This window comes from Callorhinchus milii, unplaced genomic scaffold (genome assembly GCF_018977255.1).
Source record: "Callorhinchus milii isolate IMCB2004 unplaced genomic scaffold, IMCB_Cmil_1.0 Scaffold1, whole genome shotgun sequence".
In the NCBI taxonomy this organism is placed as follows: Eukaryota; Metazoa; Chordata; class Chondrichthyes; order Chimaeriformes; family Callorhinchidae; genus Callorhinchus; species Callorhinchus milii.
In genome coordinates, this window is record NW_024704742.1 from 34,869,958 (window position 1) to 34,883,612 (window position 13,655).

Consider the following 13,655-nt stretch of genomic DNA (forward strand, 5'->3'; position numbering starts at 1 on the left):
GTCTTCAAGAAGCCATGGGAAACCTGCACATCTGACAGTCTATCTGCCTTCACTATGGACTGATGGCCCAACCGAGATCAGCAAACAGCATAGACAGGGACCGAAACTGTCCTCAGTTCACAGGAGACCACAGTGTATAAGGCTCTGTTATTCAGCACATTCATTGATCCATCAGAGGAAGCTCTGTTTTCTTTCATTTGATATAAAATAATGCTCTATCAGGGCAAACCAGGCCATGGGGACCAGATGGTGGAGTATTTTAGCATTTTGGCCTTTCACCTCTGGGATTTAAGACTCAAATCTACCCCACATTGATGTGGTGAACGCATTATTTTCTGTTACCTGAAGGGCTGTTAGTAAAAGGGTGGTGAGACATTTGATCTGTAACAGTACGATGTTTGACCTGGAAGTGCTGGATCCTGATTAATTGCGCAACGTGAGAATGTGTCCATTTCCCAATACTGTAATAACATCCCTTACCGTGCGGAAAATTGAGGCAAAATAAGATGATAAGAGCATCTTGGTTGTAATCTGTGCCGTTCACCAACATACTCCCTTAAAAAACAAGAAATAACTAGGAATATTAAGGTGGGGGGAAAACTTTGCTGAACCTTTCAGTTTGTTTTCTAGCCCTGATTATTATTTCAACATGATAAGGGAGAAGCCATTCTAATTTAAAAAGATAAACATATTATTGAAGGGAATTTAGATTTGAGCTCTTTGAAAATATCTAATCTGTTTTTCTTTTTTGAAAAAAAACAGAGAATTGATTGTTTTGTTTTCTCTCTTCGCAGGTGTGTGTGTCTACCAGGGATCATTCTTTGCGGTATGTTGAAAATTTACAAGCTGTTTTAAATAATTGTATTTTATTATATGTCTGTGATGGTAACTGTGATGAAATGTGGTTCCAATACTGGTTTTAGACTGGAGTCTAATATGATTAGATTCACAACAAGAGTTGCTAATAGCATTAACAACTTCTGACCTGAATTTCTTCCTATAGGACCCCAATGTAATAACGAGATTTAAAAAAATGCTTGCATTATGACATAAGATTGAACAGTTTAAATTGTGGAAAAAATTCACAAGGATAAAAGTAAGAAAAAATTGAATATTTTATTCATAAAAGTAACATAATAAAGAAACTCTTACAGCATGCAACGTAAAAATTAGGCTTGTATTATGAATTTACTTATACACATTTTGGAATGAATAATTCTCTTACTAGTTCACTTCAATAAGAATATAAATGGTTTTCTGTATGTAACTGTTGTGAGGTGTGAAATGAACTGCTAATGTTTGCCAAAATACCTATAATTTGGTTTGAAATGATGCCTTACTGTGTAGAGGAGAGCATGGTTTTAATTTAATTCAAGCCCTCCTCCACCAAGCCACTGTTATCTTACTAATTAGAGACCCTTTCACTTTAATTTATGCATGCAATCTTTACATAACACTCTGAGGAATATTACCTTGAAGTACACAATATTGTTTTCAGTGTTGAACTGGAATGGAAGTCCTAAGGAGTGATATTGTCAAACTCCATGCAATTTGCTTATACGAAGCAAGTTCAGGGGATCACATTCACCACATCACATATATACAAGGCTGGAATTTAAATTCTTTGTTGGTTTCCCCCAATTTTGCTCTTGACTATCAATGTCACTAGCAACTGTCTTTTATATGGTGAGGTCTCGCACAAGGAGAGCAATATAATATTGTACAGAGGCACAGCACAAACATCAATAAATTGCATTTATGTAGCACTGTTCATGGCAGGTAGGCGCTCCAAGGCACTACCTATGAGGAATTTTGTTACTGACCACATTGGGGTGGGAAGTTGTTTATGCTAGTGCACTGATGGCAGATCTGTGAATGCCAAAACCACAAGTTTTTACCAATTGTAAAAGTTTATTAAGAATCTTAAACAAGCAGTGCTCCATGTTAGTTATGTCAATACAGTATTAGGCAGAGCTTTTGTCAGTGACAGAAATTGAATTCCACAACATTTCAGTTGACCCCACAAGTTTGTCTTTTTCTGATATTTCCTGAATTCTTTACCTTCCCAAAAATAGGGCGTGGGCTGTTATCATTTCCATCCCTGGGTAGGAACACTGATTAACAAAGCTCACAATGAGTTAGTGGATGCCCTTCTTATTGAATTAAATAAACAATTTTTGCACAATTTTTAAAACATTTTTAATACTTGTTTGTAAGATTAAATTTCCTTTTCTTTATTTTTTTCATCAATGAAAATCATAGATTTTAAATAATCTTTGACCAAACTATAGGTTTGAGATCATCTTTGAACCACATTAACATTAACAATTCGCCTCAAGTTCACTGACTGTGGTCAATTTGCTAATGTGGTCAGTTTTTTTTGCAGTACTATATAGTACAATAATACAAGCTTGCTAATGATCAAAATTCCACAGTCTGTTTGGTGACCATATTAGTGAGCTTCCACTGAAGTTGTGTTGCTGATGGCAGTGAAAGTGTGTGTAGCGAATATTATCAATATAGTAAAACATCTGACTTGCATTTACATGTTAAATTCAGTTTCAGATGATAGAATGTATCTTTCATTATTCTTATACAATAGATGAATACAACGCTTTAAAAAGCACTGACACAATATATCACCAGAAGAGACACACCAGCATGGCTTTATGTTGCTGCTTAATGTTTGTCAACGTACTGTTTGAGTTTCCAAGTCTCAGCAACCCTTTAGGTAGTATCGAAGTCCTTATCTTGCTCTGTCTCTCATCTTTATAATATTTTACATGTAACTTAGTTATAATATCATCTAATTAAGAGGTTAAACAAAATCTAGATGCTAAGGTTTGGGAAAGATTGAATATTTAATTTTGCACCAGGCCCTAGAACCTACATCACTGAATAACACTGGTGTAGACGGTTTTGAGGATAGAGAGAACTCTGTGCAAGGTCCGATAAAGTGCTATACAGCAGAGCTTGCAATCTTTCAGTACATAGGTTAGGAATCAGAAAATGAAATGGTTGTTGGTTGGTTGTTCACACTAGAAACCCATCACCATGCTTAAGAGTATTCAAACCAGATTGCTCAACTCTTCCAAGATTGCACAGGAAGCAGATATCATCAGCATTCATCAGGGGCTATCCTCTTTGTCATTAATTCATGAACCCCTTTTACATTACCTTCTCCTTGTTTAAAATTCTTTCACCCGCTTTAAGACTCCTCGTAACACCATTGAATAGAGGATGGGCAGGTGAACTGCTCCCAGTTCTGCCCACAGAGCTCTGTACGTGGCAGGTGCACAGCAACAGCCTACGGTGACTTCTCTTCAGTATTCCCCTAGTAATGCAGAAGAGCCTAAATATATATTTGAATCCCATTAAAAGTGTCTTATGATGTTAGTGCAGTTTTTTTTATGTTAAACATCAAAGCTGTGTTAAAATACTAACATGATCCAGAGTTGATTATATAATGAGGCTTTGCCATCACATACAGCTTTGACATTAAATCAACAGGAGAATACATATTAAATACAGAATTTAAATCCCAGCAGCTGATGTTCATTCGGTGTTTGACTAGACACTTTACCAACCTGCCCGCTCCACCAAAGGCCTTCAGCCTTTCTACCCCACCCTCTGGAATTCCATCTGGAAAGCCCTTCTGCTTCGCCCCTCCCTTGCCTCCTTCAAGGCCTATCTCAAGCCTTTCCTCTTTGACCGTGCCTTTGGTCATCCTCCAGCCTTCTTTACTCCAACCCCAGTTTGGATGCAAACTCTTCACTGTCCTGTGCCTTGGGTCGCCCTCTCAACATGAAAGGCGCTATATAAATGCAATTTGTTGATGTAATTTTATAATTGAATGTCATATCATTGAAAGCGCTATTGAGGTGTCTTTGAAGGCTGGAGAATTGATAGCAGGTTCCACTGATTCCCCGTTTGAAACATGGAGCCCTTTACCAGCTTTCAGTTATTCAAAGACTCCGTGTTTCAAAGAGCAGGATCTTTCATCACCCCTGGGCTGATCCTCTGCACAGAGATATTTGCAGGTTTTCCAGAGTACTTTCTGTAGGTATTAGTTTTCAGGCACTAATTACCTGTGACTGAAGTTCAAGGATGAAACATGGACATTTTGGTTGATTTCCAAGTAATAAGTGAGCACATAGTCTGCGGAATGATCGTGCTAAATGTGAGCTTCCAAAAGACCATCTGTTTTGTTTGGTCCTGATAATGGTGTTTTCCTCTCCAAATAGTTTTAGTGAGGATCAGCACTGCTGTACTATACAGCATAGTCTTTGAAGATCGTGTTAACTTTTATCTGCTCAAGTATTTGAATCCATAGTTTATCCAATGAGCATCTTTGCTTTGGGAAAGAAAATAATACATCAAAACTTTCTTTAAATTCTTACAAAGAGCAAATGACTATTTTTGAAAGCTCCAATGTATTATCTTACATCAAAATTTATATTTTCTATTTTACATAAAAGGATCAGATCTACTTTATCCAATGCTTTTTAATGTACCATTATTATGCACAAGTTTTATATTTTGTTTGTGATAAGGGTTATCATAGAAGGAAAAAATTTATGTTTTTTATCACAAATTGAATTCCTCCACCAAAATAAATTGTAGATCATTAAGTACAGGCATATGGAAAATAGCAGAACTTTTGATCCTTTAGTTGATTGTACTGAAGCCTGGCGGCTGGAACCAATTATTCTGATCAATGTGTATTGGGGAAAGAGACCTTGATTGATTCTCAAAACAAATGTTGTACATCTTTGTAGGTAAAAGAGTGAGAATTAAATAGATTCTGTTAGATTTGATGCAGCACATTAAGAACATCTCACAATAGTTCACAACGTTTCTGTGAAGTGTAGTGATGGTACATTTATTGACGAACTCCTTGGTTACTTTACACATTGGAACTGAGAATGGTTCTGTGATAGCCGGACTTCACATATGCAGTATAATCTTTGGAGACTCAGTAGGCTAAGGCAGCCTGGGTGGTAATCTATATTCTGTTTTCCTTGAAGCTGTCTCCAATATTATAATGGATGAAAATGTACAAATCTGCATCTGTGAATTTAGAGCTGATTTAGGACTAGAATTGAAAGTGGAACCAAACTTAGATTCTGAAACTAGAATTTGGTGAACGAATTCAGCAGTCATTCGGGCCCACATTGTTGCCGCACTTGCCTACAAAGAACACAGCTACTGCTCTTCACGGCAAATCCTGTGAAGCTCCTTGAAATGTTTCAAGGACGTGATAATCATTCTGAGTCTCTCCGCTTCACCCTTCCCTCCCCACCTTCAAAAAACACTTTAAAACCTAACTTTTTGACACCACCCCCCTCCCCGATCGGTCTGCCTTTCAGCTGTATGAAGCACTTTGAGACGTCCTCTGTGTGAAAGTTGCTATATAAATGTAAATTACTTTTGATAAGTTGAATTTATGCTACCGAAAGAAGCTGCTTTGTTTCTAGAGTACAAGTGTGGTTGTGCAGAAAGCCTGAGAGGTAACAATCAGTTCAAAAGAGCTGATGACTATCATTGTTTTTTGAATTCTCAACAAAGCTTTCCGACAAACAATAAAACAAACATGGCATTCATTCTTGAGTGGCTAAGTTGTTTTTCACATGGCGAGGCATGATTAGTAGCTAATCTGGTACATAGTTGTTCCTTGTCAAGCGGGTAATCAAGAGAGAGATGAAGGCAAGGAAAGCTCATCTGCTCTTGAGCAGGTGGAACTAAAACATGTCTTAACACAAACAGGACGCAGACAGTTATTGTACATCAAAGACAACAAAATGGCAGTGACAGATGTTAACACCTGGGGAGTGACCCTAGTGCTTTGGGTGGCAAAGTGGGAGGGGTGGCTGGTGATGGGAGTACAAGCTCTAACCTGTCTTCAACCAAATGTCAAAGGGGATACAGAGAAAAATACAATTACACTGTGACCAGACGTTAAATTACGATAATTGATAGTCACAAATTTCCTCTGACTAGAACAATTGTCTAAAAGAGAAGTCTCTTCTGTGGTTCAAGGTTCCAGTATTGTATCATGATGAGAAAAGTTAAAGTGCAGTGGATGTATTCACAATTCTAAAGCCATGTCAGAAGACATTGACAAAGGGGATCAAAGAAGGAGCCAGAGTATAGCTGCATTATGAATGGAATGCATCAGTGATGGAAAGCCTTGATAGTGGAGTAAAAGGCAGACTAAAAGTGAATGAGCCCATTTGTCATCTCACTCTGATTTGCTCATGGTAAATTGTGAATAAATTAATGGAAGCTTTTGTTTGAAACTTGCTATCACTGGCTGCTAGACTTTTCCTCAAGGGTGTCCTAGTGACCAAGAGAAAGTCAGCCACAGTTATGGGCAGATTGAAACAAGATACCACCTTACATTACCATAATTACACAACTCAAAACAAAAATCTAGTAATATCACCAGAATTAATTCAACTATGAAACCAAGATAACTAGTGATATAACAGACGGATAATATAAAGAGTAAATGTTTCTTGAAGCTATCAGCTGGATTAGTTCATGTTAGTATGAGCAAACACCCTATAGAGGTCTTGTATATACTTTGCCAGGATTCAACTCACATATCCCAGATGACAAATGATTTAGGAACATAGGAAGACAGAACTGTTGCTCATGTTTCAGTCAACTTGTGCCTCCAATGCAATCCAAACCAGGTTAAAGATGACTGATGATTGATATCTTTGGTGATGATTTAATGGCATAATTCAGTGTTTAAAAGAATATTAGATGTGCCTTTCAAAGGACCACAAAATATTTGCTCTATCCTCACTTCATCAGTCAGTAAGAATTCATCACTCACACTTAACATAATAATAATAATAATCCTTGCATTTGATATAGCACTTTTCATGTCTTCTAGATGTCTCAAAGCGCTTCACAGAATAGACTGTAAAGTGAATTGACTGTATATTTGTGGGTGAAACGTAGCAGCCAATTGCACACAGCAGTGTCCCACAAACTGTTGTGGATTGAAAAGACCAATTTGTTTTTGAGGGATTATTATCAGGCGTGTGGAGTAAGGAAACTTGCCCAAGGTTTCACCCTGCCGGGAATCGAACCATCAACTGATTGAAAACCATATGGAGTATATGTTTAAACAATGTACTCAACTGGCGTACCCAGCAATGTCTGAGTTCTTCAACTTTTTTTGTAATAGTAAATGATTCATTGGACCTTAATATTTTATACTTCTGTTGTATTCAGAAGGGTAAGAGTTGTGTCACTCATTGTGGTGACCGCTTCACTTGTCACAAATTGCAAATAAAGGCGATTCATTTTCCAACAATAACAACCGTCTTGGGTAGCAATGGCATGATGTCATCAATTTGATGCGTTGCTGACAGAAACACCCACTGCACGATTGTGTTTCAGCCACCACTTCATTTCCAGTTTCCGTCACGGGTGGGAAAAGACTTTCAAAATATGCATTCGTCAGTTCATGAATTACAAATGCAATCGTTAAATACGGTTCTTTAGCTCAAAATAAAGATTTGTCTTTGTGATTACAGACTTTGTAAAGTCATGGTGACACAGGAATTTATTGTATGTATTTTAGCACAACTGAAAGGAAACCTTTACTACTCTTCAACATAATATTTTGAAATTGGAAAAAATCATCACTGTTATATATTTCAGTCTGGCTTAGTAGGTAACCCTTTTGCCTTTCAGCCAAAAATGTTGTAGGTTCAAGCTCCACATTGGAACTTTGAGCTCATATATTTTGCCCATATAATGTAGTCAATTAACTTTACATTGTATTTTGTGAAGCGCTTTGAGATGTCTTGAAGACATCATAAGGGCTATATCAAATGCAAGGAATATTATTATAATTTAGACTGATAATTCAGTACCATGCTGGGACAGAGCTGCATTGTTGGAGGTACTGCCCTTCAAATGAAACAAGATCCCATTCACCTGGTGAGGTGGACATTGAAGATCCCATGGCACAATTTGAAAAAAGAAGGGAGTTTCTCCTAGTATTTTAGCCAATAAATCCGCAAATTCAGGTGGTCATTCAATTTATAGCTGTTTTGGGGACATTTCAGTGTGCAAATTGGCTGCTGTGTTCACCTGCAAGTGCACTACACTCCTCAGTGAGTCTTGTGAAGCACTATGAGATATTTTGATGACATGATAAGGTCCTGTATCAAATGCAAGGATTATCATTATAAGTACCGGAGAGATGTGCTTTGTCTGTTGAATTGGATTTTATCATCTCAGACTTCAACAACAACAACAACAACAAGATTCCATTTATAGAGCGCCTTTCACGTCGGGAGGACGTCCCAAGGCGCTGTACAGTTGGGTCAGGACCCGAGCAGGGGGGAAATGGTCAGGGTGAGGAGAGGGAAGGGAGGGAGCGAGGAGGGGGTAGAGAGTCGAGAGGGGAGCTGAAGGCACGGTCAAAGAGAAAGGTCTTGAGACCGGCCTTGAAGGAGGAAAGGGAGGAGGCGGCGAAGGCACTGGGGATAGAGTTCCAGAGCCTAGGGGCTGAGAGGCTGAAGGCCCGGCCACCGATGGTAGGGCGGTTGGGGTGGGGGATGTGGAGCAGACCGGAGCCAGAGGAACGGAGGGTACGGGCAGGTAGGTAGGGGGATAGTAGGTCAGAGAGGTAGGAGGGAGCAAGGCCATGAATGGCCTTGTAGGTGAGGGCGAGGATCTTGAATTCGATCCTCTGGGGGATGGGGAGCCAGTGGAGGCGAGCGAGGGTGGGAGTGATGTGGTCCCGAAGCCTGGTGCGGGACAGTACACGAGCTGCAGAGTTCTGAATGACCTGCAGCTTGTGGAGGGAGGTGGCGGGAAGGCCGACGAGGAGAGAGTACCCATAGTCCAGCCTTGAGGTGAAAAATGCATGGACCAGAGTTTCAGCCGCGTGAGGGGTGAGGTAGTACTGTAGTCTGGCGATATTCCGGAGGTGAAGGCCCGGATATGAGGGAGAAAGGACAGCTCAGGGTCGAACAGAACACCAAGGTTCCTGACCGGCTTTGAGAGGTGGAGAGTGCAGCCTTGGATGCTGAAGCTGTCAGCGCCAGAGTTGCGGAGGCGCTGACGTGAGCCAATCAGGAGAGCCTCAGTTTTATGCACGTTGAGCTGAAGAAAGTTGTCTCTCGTCCAGGACTCGATGTCGGACAGGCAGGCTGTCAGGACATCGGTGGTCGTGGAGTTGAGGGTAGAGGAGGAAAGGTAGAGTTGGGTCTCATCCGCATACATGTGGAAGTTAATCCCATGTCTGCGGATGATGTCACCAAGGGGGAGCATGTAGAGGGTGAAGAGGAGGGGACCGAGGACAGAGCCCTGAGGGACACCGCACGAGACAGTGCGGGGGGTGGAGGAAAGGCCATTCGTGGAAACAAAGTGAAGACAGTGGGAGAGGTACGACCTAAACCACTCAAGGACAGGGCCTTGAAGGTTTAGGTGGGAGGACAAGCGGTGGAGGAATATAGCATGGTCGACCGTATCGGTTTCATAACTAAAGTTAATTAACAATGAAGAGACATTATTGGTAGCAGCCTGGATTATCTTAGTTTCTTCAGTGAAGAATAATGTATAGACATAGTGCTCCTGTCCTTTGATACAGAAGATAACAATGAGAGAAGAACTGGAAGATAATCCAGCTAAAGGATTTATGTACAGACATGGGCCCATATTCTCTCATCTGAGGGATAATACATTGTGACAAGTCATCATGTATTTACAACTGAAAGATAATCTACAGTTGAAGGAACTCCGTTCCAATAGCTGAAGTAAAATGCCTTGAGATGAGCGTCTTTTGCCCTCCTACTTGAAAGCTGTGTGTCCCTATATAAACAGCTTCTGTCCTGCACTCTGAAGGTTAACAGTTAACAATGTACCTCATGTTTTTAACATGCAGGTTAAAGGTGAAAGCAATTGAAACACGGTGTCCAGTGCTGCTTGGGCCCTGTCTCACTAACTGAAGCTTAATTCAGAGAAGCTAGTGAACTCTGTCCCCTGTATGACTTTATCCTACCAGTCAGTGGGTAATGGACACAATCTCCTCATGTTGAAAACTCTGAATGTAAAAATAAAGGAGTAAAAAGTTACAATTCAATATCGTTCTGGAAAGTTGTCAAATCAGACAGGGCAAGCTGTCGTCTTTATCTGCATGCCTTTTCATGGAGTGTCTCATCAGTTTCTAGGAGTGCTTTATCAGTGGTGATTTGCGATGTGCATGTAATAGTTGGAAAGTCCAAAATACCAGTTTCTATCCTGTTGATCTCGATCGACCAGTCGATCGCCGAGCCTTTGAAAGCTGATCTTGCAAGTTTCCCCACATTACTGGCTGTACATGCGCACAGACTCACTTCCCTGCTCAGCGCATCATGGGAGTCTAGGCCAATTGCAAGCTATTACGGGAGGGTGCGCATATGTACACACACACGAGACACTTATTACGTAGATCTTCGGATTTATGGAAATGTATAAGTATATCCTTCTCAAAAGGTTGAAGACCACTGGGCTAAAAGATTAGGGCTATTGCTGATAGAAGAGACACCTTTATGTTTTCATTTGAAAAATCATCTGTTGTTCAGAAGTGTTTAATGTTGAGCATGTTTGAGAAAAGGTCAGATAGTGTTGGTGGCTAGTCCCTAGGCCACGTTCTTTCTAAACAGGCATTTCTAGCATTGAAAAATTGTCTGCATTTTAATAACAAAATCTAGTCTCTTTTGTAATAATCCTTTCCCAAATGGCAGACTTCAGCCCAGACCTGGACTGTGGACATCTTGCTGTCTGAATGCTCCTTTCTACATATTTGCAGTTCCACCTTTAGTCCCAGGAATTTGTTGCTACATGCCTTCTCCACTTTGGTTGATGTGGAAAGAGTTTCGGTGAGGCTTGTCATGGTAGGAGGATGTGCTATCAGAGTGAAGGCTGGATGCAGAGTTTCCAATTCAAGCTGCTTGTCTGTTGCTGGGGGCAGAGATTGAGCAAGAAAATGACAAGGGAGCCATTCCAGGTAGGAATGGAGGGTGGGAGGGAGGGAGGGAGGGAAGGCGGCAGAGGCCATGGGAGGAGAACAACTAGTGAAGGATATGGGTTGTATAAGAAGCAAAAATGGTCAAAGTGGCTAAAGAAAGAAGGGCTGAGCAAGAATGCAAGGGAAAGAGGAGCAATAGTGTCCAAGTACAGCAGAGGACATGGGTTTGTAAGAGGAACAAATCAGAATGAGAACTGTTCAGTGAATAAATGAAGTTCAGAGTAGAGCTCCCTGTAGCCTAGCGGGTATAAGATGATGAAAAAAAGTTGGGAAGCTAATGAGTGAAGATAGGTGTTGGACAGGATTGTGTACGAGCTCAACAATCAATAATGGCATTTTATCTGGATTGTACACAATCAGCCGCCAGCAATATTCAGTTCAGATCTTGGTAAAACTGATGACTAAGGTATCTGAAAATAATTATTAAATATGTTTTTAGCTCTGCTGTGTAAGTAAGAATGTGTGAAGGATCAACAGTGTGGCACCCTTACATGTCATTGGCTTCTGTTTGATTGCATGCACAGGAACGTTAAAACAAAACAGACAGCCCCTGGTGTCATAAATATCTTCCTCTTGCTGAAGAATGAATTGCCCATCTTCACCTTAAAGTGTTACAGTATACTTGACAGATTATTGGCACTGAGTTGAATAATTGGGTTTATAAGCACTTGCATCAAAATTGTTATGCTGGGAAAAGCCAGGAGGAAGCAATAGAAAAGATTTAACAGGGTGGAAATAAATGTTTGCGTGCACGTGTTACAAGAAACCTGCATGCCAGCTGTTTTCTTGCACTGAAAGATTTCAGCCAAACCCCATAGGTCCTGAGTTGATCATAAGAGATGAATTTATGATCAAAGACTTTTTGCTGCTTCCTGCATTGGAACTCCTTACTCATAATGCAAAGGAGAAGTGGTGGATCAGTAACAACAAGGCCTTGATTTATAGTATCAGTGACTTTTAAGCTGCACTTCAGTGCTGCTGGTACAATCTCAAGTTATCCTCCTGTTTTAACAGAGTTATGAATAGATTGATCTGTGCAGACAGGAGAGTGGAAACGAGATAAGAGCTGCCAGAACCCCTGCATCTTTTCAAAGTGTCTCATCTGCGTGCACGTCATGTAAAAATTGTAAACTCTAATGACTTCACACAAGTGCTGAAGTGCTTTATTTATATACATTATTAGCAAAACTATAGATTCCTGTTGCAGCTGCGTTCAGCTTGCCGTCTGCAAATAAATCTGTCAAGTTTAAAAGTCGTAAATAGGGTTTCACTCCAAATTCTTCCCTTGTAGAAATATTCGATACAAACAAACAATTTTGCAATGGGATTAGAAAAGTATTGCATTTCTAAAATGCCTTACCATGTTGAATGTTTCAAAGAGCTTCACAAATAATTCCTGTCAAATATAGTAATTGTTTATTGTAGTGAAAAACTGTGGCCATTTATGCCAGCCAGGTCCAACAAATTGCGCTGAGATAAATTATAAATGGGTCTGGAGGATTGTTGGCTTGACACTGGGAGAAATTCACTTCTCTTTTCCTTTATTGTGAAACATTGTTGTCACTTTTTTACAGTTAGTGCATTTGTGGATGTTCTGAATTATTGTTTTCTGACCTGAATTGAACACTGTCAAATTGGAGAGCACTACCCTCCCATAGGCAATAAATGCTGGCCCTGCGAATGTCCCCATATCCCGAGTAGAGTGTATACAAAAAAAAATTGTATCTCTCAGTCCCTCAGTTTACTTCTTTATCAAATGATGTTCCAATTTCCTCTTGAATTTCTTGACCCATATGCCTCCATGGTCTTGATGGATAATTCATTCTACATCTTCACCAGAGGCTTGGTGTTTTTATAGTCAGCGCCTTTGGCTATATGAATAAATTACTTTAGTTAAATCAAACTTATTTTCACATTTCCTCTTGTGAGCTTGGGCCCATGCCTTCCCATCATGCGTGTGACTGTGTTAAAAGGTTCATTGTTTTCATGTGGCATTCCCATCATTTAGTCCAGGTGAGAAATTGAGAAAGTGTGTTCCCGTTATACAAACATGCTTGAGTAGATCCTGGGATTCTCAGTGGAACGATGGAACCATTTCTAAAACTATTGTTTCTGGTCTTTAAAATGGCAGGGGTTCACATTATGAGCTGCAAAAATAAATGAGTGTGTTCACTAACACAAGTCGTACAGCACGATACAACTGAAGGTTGGTGACCTCAGTTGAATTGGTCTCCACATGAAAGTTGAGGGTTGCTAAGGGGTTTTGGGAGATCCTGTATTGATTAGAGCACTAGACTCGCAAGCGAGAGGACCCAGGTTCGATTCTCGGGCAGGGCAAAACCTTAGGCAAGTGTCCTTACTCCACACACTTCTATGTAGGAATTGTTAGTCGATTGGTGGATTGCTTTCTAGGGATAATAATCCCTTCAAAAAATAATAAAATCCAAACCTTGACTGTTTGTGGGACACTGCTGTGCACAATTGGCTGCTGCATTTCACCCATAAAATATACAGTCAATTCACTTTACAGTATATTCTGTGAAGCGCTTTGAGACGTCTCAATGATGTGATAAGGCGCTATATCAAATGCAAAGATTATTATCAGTTAGGATTT

The 13,655-nt window shown here is 40.1% G+C and overlaps 1 protein-coding gene across 1 annotated transcript in view; it reads left to right on the forward strand.

The window, feature by feature from the left end:
* The window catches only part of fras1 (Fraser extracellular matrix complex subunit 1), a 218,886-nt gene that overhangs the window by 5,815 nt on the left and 199,416 nt on the right, over positions 1 to 13,655 (forward strand). The window contains 1 exon segment of the mRNA XM_042341116.1: positions 795 to 826. Coding sequence (XP_042197050.1) covers positions 795 to 826 — 32 coding nt within the window.